The sequence below is a fragment of the Trichechus manatus genome, unplaced genomic scaffold, assembly GCF_000243295.1.
Source record: "Trichechus manatus latirostris isolate Lorelei unplaced genomic scaffold, TriManLat1.0 scaffold00052, whole genome shotgun sequence".
Classification (NCBI taxonomy): Eukaryota; Metazoa; Chordata; class Mammalia; order Sirenia; family Trichechidae; genus Trichechus; species Trichechus manatus.
The window spans coordinates 10,715,654-10,736,388 of NW_004443988.1; the positions used below are offsets into that span (position 1 = coordinate 10,715,654).

Below are 20,735 nucleotides of genomic sequence, written 5' to 3' on the forward strand. Positions count from 1 at the left end.
TGGTGCTTCTGCCTAGAGCGCCATTTTGCCGGAAGTCCTGATTTGGTTTTTGATTTATTGAATGGCTTTCTGCATCTTCTTTTTAAATGTATATAACCAAATGGAACATTTTAAAAATGTCCCTCCTCAAAACACCTAAGCCAAGCTGCTTTGTATTTAATGTCGATGGATTGAGTTCATCTGTCCCAGCGTACCCTCAAGGTGACAAATGCTCTCTGAGCCTCTGTTTTGAGTGACTGCTAGGATGGCTGTCCCCTTTAGGACTCAGCCTTTTTAGTGAAGGCATCCAGAGACTGTTTGGATACTGTGTTGTAGATAAAAATATAGAAGCATGGACCAAGAGAGAACATGACTCCCCACCCCAGTGGAGTGGGGCTGAAAGAGAACACAAAAAGGGCCTGGCCTGTCAGGGGCAGAGGAGTTGGTAGGAAAGCTTTTAGCCCTGACAATGGACCACAAAGGAGCTGGGAGTTGCTTTTCACTGACGCCAGGCTTCTGAGGGCTTGAATGGCAGATCAGGGCCAGCCACATTAAATATGTAATTTCAGAAATGTGATCAAACTGACTTCCTGCCAGAGCTAGGAAACAAACCCACAGGGGGCTGGAAGGACTTTTGTTTTCCATTTTTGATTCTGTGGTAGATATATATAAATCTTTAGAGAGATATATTTAGTTTACCCAATCTTTAATCAAAGAAATTGATACATTAACAGGACTGGTGGTAGTGGTGGTGGCATGGAAAGTAATTAAAATTTTAATTTTTCTTTCTGTCCGAAAGCTCCAGCCCCTAAATTGTATGGGTGCCCATGGACTTGAAAGCAGTTAAAGGTTTAGTAGAATTTTATTTAAAGCCAAACATTAGCTTTCTTGTGTTCTGATGTTGGGATTTAGGGAGGGATTTTTTTTTTTCCAGGAGTCAGTGTTTAGTTACCACCTCTCATCTGTCAGTGTCTTGTACTGTGGCGGTGTGCCTGTTGCTATGATATTAGAAGCTATGCCACTGGTATTTCAAATACTAACAGGGTCACCCACTGTGGGCAGGTTTGAGCAGAGCTTCCAAACTAAGATAGACTAGTAAGAAAGGCCTGGTGATCTACTGAAAATTAGCCAATGAAAACCCCATGGATCACAACAGAATATTGTTCGATACAGTGCTGGAAGATGAGTCCCCTAGGTTGGAAGGCATTCAAAATCCACTGTGGCTGCAACAATGGACTTGAGCATACCATTGATTGTGAAGATGGCACAGGACCAGGCAACATTTTGTTATGTTGTACATGGGGTTATCATGAGTCAGAGTCGACTCAAGGACAGCTAACAACAATAATGGGGTTCAGGACCTTGGAGAGCTGGAAGGATGAGGACCGTAATGCAGAGTGGGAAGAAGAGATGGGAAAGAGGACAAAACTGCTGGTAGTGTCTGGCAGGGTGTGGGGGACTTACATCCATCATTAGAAAGAGGTGAATTACTCAGCCTACCTAGGACAGTCTCAGTTTGGGGACATTGAGTCTTGGTCCTAAAGCTGCCCAGGATCTTGGCTATCAGACTGGTCATTTAGTCCAAAGATCAGGTCATCCAAGAACTGAGCGTTCTGCCCATGGAGGGCAAGTTCATCTTTGAAATAACTTGGTGATATGGTAGAAAGAGCACTCAACTTGGTTTTAAAATATCTGGGTTTGGTCTTTTCAAACTGCTCACCTGCTCCATAACTTGGGAACACATTAATAAACTCCTTTGGCCCCTGTTATGGATTGAATTGTATCCCCCCAAAATGTGTGTCAACTTGGCTAGTCCATGATTCCCAGTATTGTCAGATTGTCCACCATTTTGTCATCTGATGTGATTTTCCTAAGTGTTGTAAATCCTACCTCTATGAGCCCTGGTGGCACAGTGGTTAAGCGTTCGGCTGCTACCCAAGAGGTTGGCAGTTCAAATCCACCAGCCGCTCCTTGGAAGTCCTCTGGGGCAGTTCTACTCTGTCCTATATGGTCACTATGAGTTGGAATCGACTGGACGGCAAGGGTTTTTCTTTCATGATGTTAATGAGGTGGGATTAGTGGCAGTTATGTTAATGATGCAGGTCTCAGTCTACAAGATTAGATTGTTTTAAATCAATCTCTTTTGAGCTGTAAAAGAGAGAAGTGAGCATGGGGAGCTTGTACCACCAAGAAACAAGAGCCAGGAGAATAGTGTGTCCTTGGGACCCAGAGTCCCTGTGCTGAGAAGCTCCTCGACTAGGGAAGATTGATGACGAGGACCTTCCCCCAGAATCAACACAGAGAGAAAGTCTTCCCCTGGAGCTGATGTGCTGAATTTGGACTTCTAGCCTACTAGACTGTGAGAGAATAAATTTCTGTTTGTTAAAGCCAGTCACTTGTGGTATTTTCTGTTATAGCAGCACTAGACAACTAAGACAGCCCTTAATTTATATTTCTATAAAAATTGGATATAAAATAACCTCTACCAACCACAATTATATAACAGAACTTAAATTAAAACTATAAGTGTGAAAAATTTTGCAAAGTATCACACTTTATTTATTTATTTTAAATAAATGAAAATTATCTTTCCTCATCCAGGGCAGAACTTTTGGTCATTCTGTGTAAAATGTTGATCCTATTGCTTCCATGCCCAGAGTGGGTAAATATGAATAAAAGCTGGGAAGGATACAGTCTGTCCCTATGGTTCTAGAACTCAAGGTGATCAAAACTCCCTTTTAAAGCCCTTAATGGCCTCAATCTCTCAGCACCTGATGATGCTGGGTGGAACAGATTTTTGTCTGGGTACATAGTTAGAGTCCAGTCCTTTAGCCAAGTCTATAAATAAGTCTAAAGGCGCCAGAGCTGATGATAAAAGGGAAAAAAAATCTTTCTTTAGATGTCCTCCTTCCTTCAAAGCCTTGGGGGAGGAATGTGCCACTCTCTGCTTGTCAGTGATGAAATTAGTGGCCCTGTCATTGAAGACAAGAGATAAGAAAGAGCTGGAATCTGATACCAAATGCCACTGAAGAGAATATATTTTACACAACATAAAAGACCCCAGTGTAAATTGGAAGAAATATGGGGAGCCTTCAAAAAGGTAGGTCAAACTTTTTCCTCAAGCAGATAATTATAGGCTGGAGGTAAGTAAATCTTATTAGCCTCTCTCTACCTCATGTCTTCTCATAAAACACTGGTAAGAAGAAAGCCATGCTTAACTCAGGACTGGACAGCTGGGCTGAGAGGACAGCTTGCTGCTGTCCATCAAGATACCAGTGATCCGGTTGATGATCCCTCCTCTTCTGTCCCTCTCGCCTCCCCTTCTAGAAGGCAGGTTAAGACAGACAGCCAAGCTTGGAGCTACAGCCTATAAGTGCCCACACTGACTTCCCAAGGCTTGGATCCTCCTCACTATCTGAACAACTATCCCTTCAGGCAGCAATTTTCAAGTCAAATTTATCTGTCCAAGTTTGAGCCTTAAAATTAATGAAGTAGTTAACATTTCTTAAAATGTCTTTCACGGCAGTTGAAAGACATGGATTTATCACCCACGAGCCTGACGGCCTCTTTGGTTCATAGACACATGGACTGAGCCTCACAAACCTCCTTAGGGGGACAGGCATCTTGGCCTTAACTCCACTTTCAATTTGCTCTGTAATAAGTCTTGGGAAGAGGCCTCAACCTCTACACTTCTGTGGTCAGCCCTCAGAGTCACTCTTGTGGTGTGGCCATGGGCTAGCTACCTCAGAATTATTTCTCTGACCTATGAGCTCTGAAACGTCCCTGGGTGGTGCAAACAGTTTGCAGTCAACTATTAACCTAAAGGTTGGTTGTTTGAACCCACTCAGCAGTGCCATGGAAGAAAGGCTGGTAATCTGCTTCTGTAAAGATTATAGCAAGAAAACCCTATAGAGGATAGTTCTACTCTGTAACACTAGGGTTGTCATGAGTTGGAATTGACTTTATGACCAAGGGTTTGGATAGTTGGTTTTCTGTGCTTTGAGAGGGCAGAGAGGGGCATCTTATTCATCTTGGCATCATCTCCAGCATCTAGCCTGGGCCAGGCACACAGCGGTTGAGAGGGGTCTTTTTGAGCATCAGCTGAATTAAATATGGTAGGAAGATGACAAGGCTCTGAAATTAACACCACACTCAGTCAAGAAACACCAGTCAAGAATCAGCTCTTCTTTTCCTTGAGATTCAACAGTGTTAGTGGTGCTGATTCTGGCACCCTTATCCAGTGTTTGGGCAGTATTGGTCAATGGTTTGGGTCCTGTTCTCTGCCAAGAAAGGAAATCATGAGGATTCGATGTACAAGGAGAGTCTGAAGGGGATCTTGGAAGTCATCCACGTCGACTCCTTTGCCCCAGGGGGCACTCCACTCCACTCTCATTTACAGGTAAGAGCCCACGAAGAGGATGTAGGTTTACCAAGGTCAAACGAAGAGTAGCAGCTTAATAAACTCCAGTGATTTTCTCCTTTAAACCTGTAACCTCTTTCAGAGTGTTCCCCAGGGAGCAAATGAGTTGCCTTCTGTGGCATGCAGGAGAAAGGCCTGCCTTTTTTGGACATCCTGCATTTTATTAAAGTTGTCATCCTGTGGAGATACTGAGTGACTTTGAGAGCCAATGCAAGCATGTTATCCAAAGACCAGGTGTATCACAAGTATAAAGCAGTAATAATACAAAGGACCAGATTTCAATTATTTATAGACGCTTGCCCTTATGATAAGATGACACTCGGTGTCTCGCTTAAATAAAATCAAGAAGTAATTCTTATCTGGAATCTCTGGAGGACTACTGATGCTCATCTGCTCCTGGAGGTACTTATGAGAAGCAAGAAGCAACCCAGCACATACTACAGTCCCTATGGTTTTTGATGCATTTTGTTTTTTTAAGTTCGGAATAAAAGGTATAGTTAATATGAACCAAGACTAACTGCTTTAATAGCTGAGGAGCAACAGGTTTTGGGCTAGGAGTTTTCCTACAGTGTCTGGGAGATGTCTGTTAGGTGCATTTTAAATATCTCAGTCCCAAGGGCAGAGACTGAGTAGCAGAAATAAGTAACTGTGCCAGAGGAGAGTCTAGAACTTAGTGCCGGGCCGCGTTCACAAGTACCTAATTGAATGGGGCCTGATGTGAGTTCCACCCCTGGAGGCCTTCTGCATCCATTCTGCATTCCACAAGTCTTTAAGACAACTTCGTGGGTGGTAGGATAAAATGGTGAGCAAACACAGCATAGCCTCTGCCCTCATGGGGTTCAAGAGAAGGAAAAATATTTTCCTGGAAACACGTCAGCTGCTTCCAAGCCTGCTCTTTCCTCTGCAGAGACCCAGCTCCTGCGAGCTGTTAGGATGAATGCTGAGAATGGGAAATTCTATACCATGTACAAGGAGCCCTGGTGGTGCAATGGTTAAAAGTTTAGCTACTAACCAAAAAGTCAGCAGTTTGAACCCACCAGTGACTCTGTGAGAGAAAAGACCTAGCGACCTGCTCCCATAAAGATTACAGTTTAGGAAACCCTATGGGGCAGTTCTACCTTGTTATATAGGGTTAGTACGAGTCGAAATCAATTCAACCTCACACAGCAACAACATCATGTACATATGGCCTCCCAGAGGGCTTCCTAAAGAGCCCTGGTGGCATAGTGGTTAAGCGCTTGGCACTTCGAATCCTCCAACCTCTTTGCGGGAAAAAGATGTGGCAGTCTGCGTCCGTAAAGATTATATAGCCTTGGAAAGCCTATGGGGCAGTTTGCTCCACGGTTGCGAGGGGTTGGAACTGACTCGACAACAATGGGTTTTTTGGAAGGGCTTCCTGGACAAGACCTAGCCTGTTTGGGAAAAGGCTGGAAGAAAATCACACTTACAGGAAGAACTCTGGCTTAGTAGTTAGGTAACCCTCTCTGTACGATCTTTTCAAGCTCAGTTCTGCATTTGTAAAACCAGAATGAGACCTGACCTCCTCACCTCCAAGGTTGTTGCAGAATCAAATGGGCTAAAGTAATATCTAAGTTCCTTTAAGCAGCTACCCAAATGTCAGGAACCCTGGAAGACAAGTGGCCCCTTACTAACACTCCCTGCTCCAGAGATCACATGGTTAGAATCACTTGTGGGTTAGAACCCTGTATCTAGAAAGACACAGTCAAAATGCAAACAATCATTGTATCTAATGATTGAGAAAGGGATGTCAAAAATACCATAGACCAGAAAGACTGGGAGGATGGGATATGGGACATGGAAGCAACAAAGCCCTTGGCTTCCTCCAAGATACAGAAGGAAGCAATCAGTCTGGAGAGGCCAGGCCTGGGTGGAGGGCTCTTGTGGGTTTGATGCCGTTGGGAGACAGAAAATACAGAAAGACTTCCTCTGCATATAGGCTAAGGGATCCCTGGAGAGCTAGGCATCACTAACACAAACTCTCAGCTTCCTTAATTATGAGCTGGAGATAGCACATAGTAAATAACAATAAAAAATATACTTACCATATCGACTGCGGTGAGACAGGAAAGGGAAGGAATCTTTCATTATCCAGGTTAGATTCCATGCAAAAGAATCAGAAGGAGGAGAAGGCATGCCTGTTGGTGACTTGAAGGAGCTGTGACCTGGACATAAAAACAAAGAAAAGAATTCTGATCCACATGCTTAGGATGTGTCTTTTAGCTTTTCCTCAATATCAGTTATTCAGGAAGTCCACAAAGGACTTTCGTGATGCCCACTGAAGCTGCGGGGAAAATAAGACTGAGCCACTAGTAGATTGAATTGACTTCAGGACCTCGATGCATATTTTCTATGAAGAGCAGTCAGATCTAAGAAGTCTCTGTGTTGTGAACAAGGATATGCTGAGGATCTCTGGGAGATGAACTAGAAAATGGCTTAGTCTAATAGCTCTATCCAAAATTGAGTCTGCCTGTAAGAATTTGTGCAACTTTATAGAGAACTTCAATTCATCTTGTCCAAATAATGACTTCCATCTCTACTTTATGTTCAGACTTGTAACTTCATCTAATGTTGTTTGCTTGGGTTATTACCTTATCAATGAGAGGGCTGAAATTGCACTCAGAAGTTATGAGTTCTTGACAATTATGTTATTTTCAAGGGGGGAAAACCTAGGTGACAGGTTTTCTCATAGCCAAGAGGCCAGGGAGCCACAAAGGATTAATGTTTCTGATTTGCATGAGAGAAAGAAGGGTTGAGAGAAAAGCAGCAAAAGCAGCATTATTCCTCTCCTTAACATTACAAGTGGTTTTTGTGTGGTGAAAAGTAATTACGAAATATCTACAAATCAAATGAACACAGGCTGCATGCTCTTATGCAGTTCTTCCCAGAAAATCCCCAACTCCATCACTATTTGCCAGTGTTTTATGGAATGCAAATGTTTTTCTGTTAAAGATGGAAGGATTTAAGAATCAGTTCTATTTAGTAGATAGATGTGTATCAAGACTTAAGATTTAGCTCAAGGAGCAGGGGAGGAAGGGAAGGAACTTCTTCTGAAGCTTCCATGGGCCAGGCACTGTGCTGGGCTTTTTATCCAAACAATTTCACTTGATAGTCACAATGACTCCCTAAGATAGGTATTATCATCTTCATTGTACGATGGAACAGCTAAGGCTCAGACAGGCAAATGATGGAATCAGAAATTGAACCCAGTTTTGCTTGGCTCCGAAAGGGCACGTTTTACCATGAGTGGGCTGGTTTGCTACTGTAATCCAGCAACCAGTTGCCATTGAGTCAACTCCATTCACGGAGAGCCCATGTGTGTCAGAGTAGAACTGTGCTCCATAGGGTTTTCAATTGCTGATTTTTTGGAAGTAGATCACTAGGCCTTTCTTCTGAGGCATCTTTGCATGGACTCTAATCTCCCACCTTTAGGTGGGTAGTCAAGCACTGAACCATTTATATCAACCAGGGACTCCTTTGCTACTCTAATACCAAAAACCAAAGTGAACCTACTGCTATCGAGTCAATTCTGACTTATAGCAACCTAATAGGACAGAGTAGAACTGCCCCATAGGGTTTCCAAGGAGCTGCTGGTGGATTCGAACTGCTGACCTCTTGATTAGTAGCCGAGCTCTTAACTACTGCTCCAGCAGGTCTCCATTGTTACTGTAAAGTAACTGTTAAACCACCCAGAGTGACTTTGTGAAGAAAGACATTGAGAAAGAAGAAGAAAAAGAAGCAGCAGTAGCAAAAACATTTTTGTAGCCTATCTGCAGTGCAGTTTCTTCCACATCTCCCCTAGAACCTGCTCCTCCAGGCCTTGTTTTCCTGCTTCCAATCCCCTTTTAGTATCCACACCACTCCACACATTTTCAGTAAGTCACTGCCCTGGGTGGCATGGCAGCTCATATTTCCAGACTCCGGCGCTATTGTATCCACGGCTGCTGCATGTAGGTGAAACTGACCACAGGACCACATGCCCCTGCAGCTGGAACAGGATGGAATTCTACAGTCTACTTTCTAAAAGGAATATTCTTATCTCTGCCTTCCAAAGATTTCAGTTGGAAGTAGTGGCTCCTGGGTCTGTAGAAACTATTTTCAAGTTTTTTCCCCACATCTGACTAAAGAGACTGGAATTGAAAATGTCGGTGCCCAGATACATATTTCTGGTAGCATTTCTACCAAATGGCTGGGAGATGATGTCCTGAAAGGTCCAGAAGCTATGCTAGTGACTTACAGAGAGAAGCCATCTCATTCACCCTCACATCAACTCTGAAAGGTGGATAGTATTAGCCTAGTTTTATATATGAACAATGGAGCTCAGAGATCAAGCCCAAGGTCATATAGGTCTGCACAGGGGCATGGTTGAGTTATTAGACTTATTTTTTAAATTAATAATATGTATTGAGCACAATAATATGTATTGAGCACATGGAGCCCTGGTGGCACTGTGCTTAGGTGTTTGGCTGCTAACCAAAAGGTCGGCAGTTCAAGTCCACCAGTTGCTCCTTGGAAACCCTATGGAGCAGTTTTACTCTGTCCTAAAGGGTCACTAAGAGTCAGAATCGACTCAATGGCAACAGGGTTATTGAGCACATATGGGCCAGGCACTATACTAAGTACCTTGAATGTGTAACTTTACGTATGTCTGACAATGACCTTATGAATAAGTACAATAAATTTGTCTTCATGCCTTGACTGAGGCCACACAGCCATTGGCAGGAGATGAGCGAGACAACTAATGGCCATGCTCCATCAACACCCCACACAGACCCCCATGAAGTAGTGTGGGGTGGGGCTGGGATCTCTACAGGGCCTGCCGGGGCTCCCATATGGCAAGGGCTAGGTCACCACTGCTTATGCCCCAGAATAGGGCATGGTGTGAAGGGCCTGGGAGGAATCTGACAGTGATTCCATGTGAATATAAACTGACATCTCTGTCTGAGTCATCAGCTTAGCCTAAAGTTTAAGTAATTTTGAAGTGACAGGAAGATCAGGCCTAGGCTATATTTTGTTTCCAAGTGATGTCATTTTTCTTAACCTTACAATTTGGGAATGGCATTAACTTTTCCTGGATATGAGGCAGCAAGAGGATGGGACTAGACTGCAGGAAGCGCTAGCATTTCTGCCATGCAGGCTGGGCTGACATGAGTCCGACCTTGACCCATAGGAGGGTGGGTAGAATGATAAACTGGATGAGGATGGGAGCTAACGGGGGGTCGACCAGAAAGAAAGTTCTCCTTACCTGGGAAGGAAGAGACCAACAGAAGCACAGCCTGCATGGTGAAGCTGTTTGCCAAAATCAAAACTCTGGGACTAAAGTGAGTTCTAGTCAAAGTTCATCAGAATGTGCAGTAAATTTAGAACGCAGAGAAGAAAGTGCTTCTGCATTTAACAAGTGCCAAGTGAAGAGGATTTTCCTTCAGATCCTTACCCCTCCCTACTCTCATCCCTGGTGGGAAGGGAGTCTTCCAATATAAATAGAAGTGATGCCACGAGAAGCAGTCCATGTAAACAGGAAGAAGGTTGTTTTTTTGATGCTCCATTCTGAAGATGTGAGGAACCAGAGGGACATGGGCCTCACCAACACAAATTTGTGGGGTAAAGTTGTGAATTAAGCTTGCTGGCTCAAGTATGTAAACCTTGGACTCTGAGGGAAGAGTAATAAAGAAAGGGGAGGGGAAAGGAGGAGCTTCCAAGTGCCCAGGCAGACCTGTGATGGCCAAATGGCCACTTGAGGAGAGAAAAGTAAAGAAATGCACTCTGTACTAAGGGCATTATTGATTGGCTGCAAGTAAAATGGTTTTGTTTTGTTTTTTTTCTGATAATAGTCTGAGAACTTTCCAAGCACCACAGGGTGTAAAGGCAGAGAGAAAAGTCCAACTTCTTACAGCTACCATTTTGTCACTGTGCATTACCCGCCTCATGTCCTGAGCTCAGATTCCAGGTCCATCATTACAATCCAGGTGACTCCTTTGCATACAACCTCAATTCCTTTGCCTCCTTCCTCCTTCACAATTATACTGAAAAAATTTCCAGTAGGTTACGGCCAACTCTCTGCCTTCTCTACTCTAGCAGCTGAATGTGACTAGGATAAAAATACACAACGATGATGACAAGTCTCACTTTAAATTCATGACCACAAGCCTCAAGAGGACCTGCAGGCCTGCACAGCAATCCTACTGCATTCCTGGCCTACTCAGCCCACCTTCCTGCTCTCTTCACACTTGCTGTTACCACTTCCACCTCCAATTCCCTTCATTCCTCCACATTCTCAGCTAATGACTTTGTTTCTTATTTCATTGAGAATATAGAAGCAAATCTACCAATTTTTGAATATTGGTACCAATTTTTGAATATTGGTATCCTCTCTCTTGCTGTGAAGGAGCCCTGGTGGTGCAGTGCTGAAGCACTCGGCTGCTAACTGAAAGGTTGGTGGTTTGAACCCACCAGCTGCTCTGTGGGAGAAACACGTGGCAGTCTGCTTCTATAAAGATTACAGCCTTGGAAGCCCTATGGGGGCAGTTCTACTTTGCCCTAAAGGGTCGACTATGAGTCGGAATTGACTCTATGGCAATGGGTTTGGCTTTTGGATTTTCTCCTTTTATAATGGATGAGGTGTTCATACTCTTAAGTAGTGCCAGCTTTTCCACTTCGGTGCTGATCTTGTTCCTGCTCAAGAATTTATTCTTGCAATTACCCCTTGTTTCTTCTGTATCATCAGTTTTTCTGTCTACCAAACAGTTTGCTCAGCAGCAAACATATGACATCTTAAAAACAATAAAAAACTTCCTTGACCCCCACACACTTCTTCAGACACTGTCCCGTTACTCTGCTTTCCTTTACAGCTAAATCTCTTAAAGGGTTTGTCTATGCTCCTATCTCCACTCTCTTGCCTCCCACTTTCTCTTAAACTCAATAAAATCAGGCCTGTCTTCACTATTCCACTGGAACCATACTGGTCAAGGATACAAGTGACTCTCAAGTTGTAGATACAATGGAGAAGTTTCTGTCCTCATGCTACTAGATCTCTTAGCAGTATTTGACCTAGCTGACCCCTCCTGCTTCTTGGAAACTTTTCTCATATCTTGTTTACCACACAATCCTTGGTTGCCTCCTACTTCAGTAGCAGTGGTAGGTCCTTTTTGCTCTTCTTTGCCAGATCTTCCATTTTTCAGACTCTACAAAAGGAAAAATTTCTACTTTCTGGCAGCACTTGCCTAGATTTTGCTACTGAACATTGTGACTCATCATGGAGGTTCCAACCACCTGAAGGTGATTAATGATCATGAATTTCAAATAACCCAAGACATTAGACCCTTGCTGGACCTAAGTGAAGATTTTTTTCCTGGCCAGTGAACAAGGGGACTTGTTTTAACCAAGCATGTACAGATGTATGAGCTGATTTTACCCTATCCAAAGTACTGATTTTCAATTCTGAATTGGCATAAACCCCTTCTGAAGGCTTAAAAAACTCTGACTATTTTTTTTCCTTAGAGAATTACCAGTGAATTTTTTCACTGGTTTTCTCTTGCCTGATACGTAAATAACTTCAGGTTAGATAGACAGTGTTATGGATTGAATTGTGTGCCCCCAAAGTATGTGTTGGAATCCTAACTCCTATACCTGTGGATGTTATGTTAATGAGACCATATCAGTGTTGGGTGTATCTTAAATCTACTCACTTTTGAGATATAAAAATAGTAAATTAGGCACAGAGAAACAACACAAAAAGGGAAAGATAAATGCCATGTAGAGCTCTCCAAGGCACTCTGAAAAGAACTAAGACAGATACAGATGATGTATATAGGTAGATAGATTGTAACTCTATGAGAGCGTCTTTTATTTTTTTTTTAAGCAATACTTTTTTTTTTTAATTGTACTTCAGGTGAAGGCTTACAGAACAAATAGTTTCTCATGAAACAGTAGTACACATATTGTTTTATGACATTGGTCAACAACCCCACAACATGTCAATCCTCTCCCTTCTCGACCTTTTTTTTTGGTGAAAATATACATAGCCAAAGATACACCATTTCAAAAACTTCTACATGCACAGTTCAGTGACATCGACTACGCTCTTCCATTTGTGCTGCTATTCTCACTTTAGATGAAGGCGTACAGAACAAAATAGTTTCTCATTTAACAGTACACATGTTGCCCTATGACAATGGTTAACAACCTCACAACACATCAACACTATCCTTGGTCAACCTTGGGTTCCCTATCACCAGCTTTCCTATCCCCTTCTGCCTTCTGGCCTTTGTCCCTGGACTGCTGTGCTTCATTAGTCCCATTTGGTTTTATGGGGCTGTCCATTCCCTGGCTAAACGGTGAACCTCGGAAATGACTTTACCACTGAGCTAAAAGGGTGTGTGGGGGCCATACTGTCAAGGTTTCTCCAGTCTCCTTTAGGCCAGTAAATCTGGTCTTTTTTTTTGTGAGTTAGAATTATGTTCTACATCCTTCTCCAGCTCTGTCCAGAACCTTCTGTTGTGATCCTGGTCAGAGCAGTCAGTGGTGGTAGCCGGGCACCATCTAGCTGTACTGGACTCAGTCTGGTGGAGGTCTTGGTAGCTGTGGTCCATTAGTCCTTCGGACTAATCTTTTCCTTGTAGCCTGTTCTCTTCATTCTCCCTTGCTCCCGAAGGGATGAGACCAGTGGAGTGTCTTAGATGGCTGCTCACAGGCTTTTAAGACCCCAGATGCTACTCACCAAGGTAGACTGTAGAACATTGTCTTTATAAACTGTGTTATGCCAATTGAGCTAGATGTTCCCCGAGACCATGGTCCCCACAGCCCTCCACCCAGCAATTCAGTCCCTCAGGGAGTTTGGATGTGTCTATGGAGCTTCCATGACCTTTCCTTGTACAAGTTGTGCTGGTTTCCCCTGTATTGTGTACTGTCTCACTCTATGAGGGTGTCTTTGTTTTATTATTTGATAATTGTTAGAAGTTGGGGAGCACGGGCCTCTTCTCTTCTGCATCTAAACACACTCCCTAAGTCTTCTCTATCAGTCTCATAACTTTAAATACCATCTGTATATTGATGATCCTAAATGCATTATCTCCATACCCAACTTCTCTCCTGAATGCCAAGCTATATATCCAACTGCTTATTTGAAATCTCTGTTTTATTGCCTAATAGGTATCTCAAACTTAAATGTGCAAAACTAAACACTGGGTTTCCCTCCACCTAAACCCTAAGTGTTCCCCATTTTAGAAGGTAATAATATTTATCCATGTGCTTAAGCCAATAACCAAGGAGTAATCCTTAATATCTTTCTTTTCCTTGCAGCCCACATCAGTTCATTAATAAATCTTGTTCATTCTACTGAATTTTACCCCGTCTCATCTTTTCTCCCATCATCTCTCATGTCTACTACTGCAATAAGCTCTTGGCTGCTCTCTCTGCTTTCAGTATCTTCTCCACAGCAGCTAGATTGGGCCTTCAGCCTTAAAATAGGTTTCAAATTCCTTACCAGGACCTCGCTCTCAAAACCCTGGTTTCTCTCTCATCTCATTTCCAACTATATTTACCTTGCTCCAGCCCCACAGGCCTCATTGCTATTCCTCAAACTCACCAAGCACATTCCCACTTCAGGGCCTTCATACTTACGCTTCTCTCACCCTGGAAAGCTCTTCACTTCAGAGGAGCATGGTCAACCCCTCCCTAAATAAAGTCTCTGCCCAAATGTCACCTCCTCAGAAGGAACTTCCTGATCATCCTGTTGGAAATAGTACTCCCTCTCAGACACTCTGTGTCCCTGTACCCTGCCTTATATTTCTTCTTATGTATATTGTATGTATTATATATGCTCATTTGATTATTGTGAGCCTCCTACTAGTCACTGCTATGTTCTCATGCCTAGCACATAGTAGGCACTCAATAAATATTTGTTGAATGAATGAAACCAGAGACCTAGAGAAAATTATTAGCTCTGGTGCTTACTAGCTGTTTAACTTCAAGCTAATTTCATCCTCTGCAGAACCTCAACTTTCTGAGAATGATGATAAAAATGAGAATAATACATACTCTACCAACTCTCAGGGTTTTGTTAGGGCCAGATGAGACAATGTGTGCATGATATACTCTTTGAATATCAGTCATAGAATTCTGGAAGTTTTATACTTCCATCTCTGTTTTAGAATCCAAAATGAATGGGACTCTTGGTCCCTTTTCTCTGTCTTGAGGGTCTTGTGTCAATAAATACAATGTCCAAAAATTAAAAGTGCCCTCAAGGAGCTGCTTCTCTGTAATTCGCTAGTTAATTGTTGACTTTGCCAACTGCCCGTGATCTCTAGTGCCCAAATTCCAGCCAGTTGGCTGTGTCTTCATTTCTAGTCTTATATTTTTACATGCCTCACTGTGTGTCTGCTGTTTCCTAAGTCACTGTACATTATACAGTGAGTATATCATACCCATGTCAGTATAAATAACAAAGAACTATGTGTGTGATGGTTATTTACATCAATGTCCTGGGTTCACTAGCAAGCATGTTTTACAAACCCATGTCAATCAAACGTAACAAATGCTTCTATTCTAAATACTTCTTGGAACTGTTTCTGCTTTGTCTTGTACACGTTTTACTTAATTTTCCTTCCAACAGTAAAGCGATCAGTGACAGCCTGCTAGTTTTTTTCCTCCTTTATTGGAAAACACGCTTAATAATGCATTATTTACAATGATTTTGTGTCACATGAAACAAAGCTTAAATAAATAACCGCCCGATGTCATGTGGTGGTGAGCAGACACTGCAAGGTGGGGCACACAGGGCAGGCCTCTGGAATGGGCAGCCAAAGAGAAATGATTTCGGCATTCACTGGGCTGAGCACACACCTGTTCAGTCAAAGAGACTTGTTCTTGGTGAATTTATATGACTACTGGGTTTAGCGGTGATACTGGAGTTGTAATAGGCAGTTAATTTAGTTGGAAATTAACAAAGATATGATTTGCAGAGGAGTGAAAGGAAGAGTTAGCAGATGTGCCCTTTGGAAAGGGCAAGCTCTGTCCTCAACACAGAAAACGCCCCACACCTCCCCTAGACCGGGAGAATGAGAGGGTTGAACTGGCTGTTGGCGAAGGCCCCCTCCAGTTCAGGCACATTTTGTTCTTCATGGTCTCTTTCACACTCATTCCAGCTGGCTCATTCAAAGAGGAGCTCTTAGTGTCAAGGGAGGAATGTGAATGGAGTTATACAGCCCCCACTCCACCTCACCTTCCTCTAAGCCCGCCTCCTACCCTGCCAGCAATGTTTGTGCTCTCTCTTCTTAAAGCAAATCCTGAAGCAAAAATTACTATTTTGCATAATGTTCATTCGTACAGTTGAAAGTCCCAGTTTCAATAGGTGTTTTTTGCCTCTCCTCAATCCCAGAAATACCCATGTATTGAGTAAACCATCTCAGTGATGGAAACCTAACCTGTCAGTCAATAAAAGCAGGCACTTATCCCCAAGGCTCAACACTAAAGAAGATTGAGGGCAATACAAAGAAAATTTGTTAGCGTGGTCCCTGCCCGTGGGGAGTGGGTTATCTGCAGGTTATCACAATGGTTCTTAAAAGAAATTGCAAAACTTATACAGGCAGTCCCCGGGTTGAGAACGTCTGACTCACGTACAACCCATAGTTACAAACTAACCCCTGTAAAGCCTATTATATTACAAATCTGGGGTACATACAAAGGTTCATAATAATAAATGGGTGCTACTCTGTGACGTGCATCGAAACATTATTATTACTGTATTATTATGTTAAAGATATTTTAGTGTATCTGGAAGAGTTTCTCTGTTGATTTTTTATGCATAGAAGGGTACACTATATACCAAACAAATATTTGACTGATGTTAGATACTAACCATACCTAACTATTCCTACTTACATACAAATTTGACTTAAAGACAGATTTAGGAATGAAATTCATTCATAATCCAGGGACTGCCTGTAAATTTGAAGCCCTCACAATTGGGCCTCTACTTGGTTTTTCAGCTTTATTTCCCACTCAGAATCCTTTCACATTCTGGGATGTGTAATCCTCATTGCACCTCAGTCTCCAAACTTTTGCCCAAGCTAACCTCTGCCCAGAGTGTCCTTCCTACCCCCACTTTCCTAAATCCTATCCTCTCTTAAAGACCTAACCTAAATTTCCCCTCCCGAGGTCCACTTTCCTCCCTGAGGTTAGAGCCCAGTCAGAACAGTTGAACTGGGATTCAAAGTGGGCCCCAACAAAACTTGAACAGAGCCCTTCTACCTTCTTAACCACTATGGCTTATGACACTAGGACAGTGGCATTTAGGTAATTCATCAAACATGGTTTTCAAGCTACCTTGGTTGTTCATACAACGGATAATAAAAATACATTAAATTTACTCACACATATCAAGCTTCTAGTCTGTTACTTACTTTGAAATATTTTTTGCTCACAGACTTAAAAGAAATCAGGAAAAGGAAAATTAAGAAAAAAAATTTTTTTTTTCCCATGGGTTCAATCTCCTGTACACAAGCTTCATAGGATTAGGCTCAGGGCCAGGTCAGTGGCCTAGACCTATTCTGTCAGTTAGGATAGTATATCTATACATACCCCCAGTGACTCACATAATTCACAGCCAAAGTCAGATAATGAAGGAAACAAGAGATTTAATGTCTCCCTTTCAGAACATGTGTCTCTCTTCAACAGTCCCAAATCACTATATTTTGACCTATCTAGAGGTGGTCTCGGGGGTAATGGTTGTTCAGTGGTAGTGTTCTTGCCTTCCGTGCACACTCCACCACATTCACACCCCACCACAAAGTAGAACGCTTGCCTTCCATGGACACTTGGTTTGATTCCTCATGGGCAACCACCTGTCAGTGGAGGCTTGTATGTTGTTATGATGCTGAATAGCTTTCAGCAGAGCTTCTAGACTATGACAGACTAGGATGAAAAGCCTGGTGATATACTTCTAAAAATGAGCCAATAAAAACCCTATGGATCACAGTTGTCTGATTTGCAACTGATCATGAGGATGGTGCAGAACTGGACAATATTTTATTCTCTCATGCATGAGGTCAACATAACCTGGGCACCAACTTGACGGCAGCTAACAACAACAACAGACAGGAACTCAATTTTCTAGGCAAGCTGCTCCTGACTGGACCGTAAGCCCTGTAAGAGTCTTCTCTTGCCCTGGAAACTGTGTTCTAGCATTGACCCTACCTATCATGGGCTGTGACTGCAGAGTGGACTGACTCGTGGCTGCAAGCTAAAGGGACTGTGGAAGACTAACTGACATTTGTACTAATCTGAGATAGCACTGGAGAGAGGTGTCACTCTTCAGGTGACCTAACTGTTAATACTACACCATCCCCCATGCCCTAGGCCTGAAAGTGTCCATGAACAGGACAGTACAACTATCTGTTTTGAGTTCATTTCTGTGGCTTCTACTCTACTCTTTATAAAATTTACTCCACTGTGATCTATTTTCTCCCCTCAGAATATGTTGACTAGAATAACGATCAAAAGAAAGACTTTGAACTGCCACCACGTCTTTCATCTTGTGATCTCAGAGAGCTTTGCCAGGTACTAAATAATTAATGTACTGAAAGCAACACAAAGACTGAGAGGCCTATATAATCAAGTCCATAAACAAAAGACCTTTCTTTTTTGGAGCAAGGAAGAGCTTGCAGGACAATCACCTGCCAGCAGGCCCAGTAGTCTCTTGTATGTTGGACAAGAGGCCTCAAATTTCTCTGGGAGAACCAGCTCTTATCTTGACCTGAATTTCAAGTCGGGAAGTCACATTACCCGAGAGACCCCTGGTGAGGACGTGGCTTGTTTTCATAAGAAGCAGGGAGCTCCAGGACAGAAGAGTGGATACAACTACTGTGCTTACATACTCACAGTAATTTTATGGTTCACAGATGGCTTTCAGAGCCATCAACTCCTTTAATTCTTACAATAACCCTATTAGTTAACCTCTCTTACAGATGAAAAGATTGAGGCTCAGAAAACACAACTGCCCTACCCCAAGGTCACATGGCTGGTGGTAGGAGGATAGCACATCCCACTGAGGAACCTTGATGTATAAACCAACCAGAAATGCCACTTTCCAACACCTTACATCTTGGAGATGATGTTGATTCCCCTGGAGGACAAGGACATTGAATTAACACAGCAGAAAGAGACTGATCAGATCGCAGATGCCTGCAGCTTTCTCCTAACTGAATACGACAGACTCCCTTCAGGGCAACCAGGAAGGTGACCTAGAAACATACACCTTCAGTGAGAGCAGTTAGCTCTCCAGGGCTCAGGCTCAGTTAGCACTGTTTCCAGGGAAACCACCACCAGACCTGACATCTGGGGTCCTTGAGTTGGGTCCTTGGCTTGTCCATAGGAAGGAAGCTTGGGGTAAATGGAAGGGGAGGGCCAGAACACTTTCTACCAACTTTTGGCCCTTTCTATCTCTCTTTAACTACTTGTCATCCTTTTCATTTCAGGAAAAAGAGTCTATCCTCCAGAAAACCATGATTGGAAATAACACATTGCTCAGAACAGAGACCTGTCATCCGTGGCTGAATTCCTTTCCAGCGGGTGGAAGCTGAATGCTCTAACAAGCAGGTATGATAGACAGAGACCTGGGTTCAGGGGACAATGATGGTGCTGCATGGTCTTTGGCAAGCAACTTCACCTTTTTTTTCTCTGCGTATAAACCAGAACTCGTTATGCTTTCCCATCCAACTTTAGGGATGCTCAGAGAATTCATAAGACAGTATATACAAAGCTCTTCAGGGTCTTTTCAAGAAAGATACACTAGAAATACTTGTGCTGTTACTAAGGGGTATTGTCATGATAATACATTTTAAAACATTCTTAACCTGTCTTACTAAAATAAACTCATCTGGTATTAAAATAGAGAGGACAATGGTTTGATTTGCTTTTCCCTATTCGGATGCTGCATGGCCTTTTTTCTCCCATTCATCTTGCACTGTGAACAACAGTGGTCATGTCACCCTTGGCTCTTATGCAGAGAGGGATGCGGAGAGTGAGAGAGTCAGGAGGGACTGTAAAGACGATTTATCCACATCATATACATGAGGACACAGACACAGGAAGGGCGAATGCTTTACTCAGGGTCACCTTGATAGTGAAATGCTCAGAATCTAATCTTTTGACCCTCCATTCTGTGGCTCACTCAACCACATAAGAAGGTCATAAAGAAGGAAGGAGGAGGAAGAAACAAACAGGGAAACGTGTTTTTTTTTTTTTTTTTCTTTAAACCTTTAAATTTCTCTGTGCAATACTCTGGGATGAAAAAAAACTAAGGAAGCTCACATATTTCATGTATGCCTATTACATATGCCTGGCCTCACACTAAATATTTTACAAGCCTTGTCCCATAAAAGTCCTACAGTTTTCCAAATTTGGCATTATTATTCCTGTTTTCCAACTGAGGCTCAGAGAAGTTAAGTAATTTTCTCAAGGTCCCAGAGCCAAAACAGGGGGAGCCAAGTCTTAATGATGAAATAAAATCCTCATAAGACCATGTGTCTCTCTTCACATACATACAAACATTGGAACATTGCACGTATTTGTGAGGCTATTGGACTGCTGTCTACTACCCCACCAAGGGTCCACCATTACTTGGTATCGCCTTGCCTTCCTCTCCATTAGAAGGTTCTATACCTATGCCATTTATTCCCTCTTTTATTGTTTTAATGTTGTTGTCATTTACTGATTAATTTACTGATAATTAATTGAGGGGGAGCCAAGACTATTTAACTCATTCAGTTAATATTTACTGAGCATCTCCTGCGTGCCAAACTCTGTCCTTGGAAGCTGGGATGCAATAGTGAGCAGAATCAAACACCACCCTTTTAGAGTTTACAGTTCAAGGATCTTATTTTGTCTGAGAAACTAATGCTTATGCTGAAGCCTTAAAGTGGAAGAGTAGGGTGAACTAGTTAACTAGTACGGTAGGGCAGAGAGACAGGAGAGGGCAGGGATCTATTAAAGCCCAGGTCTATCTCACCAACAAGAAAGGTGAGGTGTGAAAAAGCTTCAATAATGGCGCTCTAGGCAGAAGCACCACACCATCCCTCCACAGCAAAGATCCAAAAAACTAAGCCAAACAGAGAAAACAACAATCCTGAAACCCTAAAACATCAAATGAAGAGATAAAGAACTCAGCCAAGCACCAAATGGAGTGAGAAAACTGACAGAAAACGGAGAGCGACGAGAGATTCATGCAAAGGTCCCCTACAAGCTAACACAGCGCGCATCCGCCATCTTGGACTCCTATCGGAGACCAGCAAACAGGTGGTACGAGAAAGCAGCCTCATGGAGC

At 42.8% G+C, this 20,735-nt stretch overlaps 1 protein-coding gene across 1 annotated transcript in view; it reads right to left on the reverse strand.

The window, feature by feature from the left end:
- The window catches only part of ALK (ALK receptor tyrosine kinase), a 1,033,821-nt gene that overhangs the window by 710,993 nt on the left and 302,093 nt on the right, over positions 1 to 20,735 (reverse strand). The window contains exon 2 of the mRNA XM_004377648.3: positions 6,463 to 6,582. Coding sequence (XP_004377705.1) covers positions 6,463 to 6,582 — 120 coding nt within the window. The remainder of the gene's footprint in view (positions 1 to 6,462; positions 6,583 to 20,735) is intronic.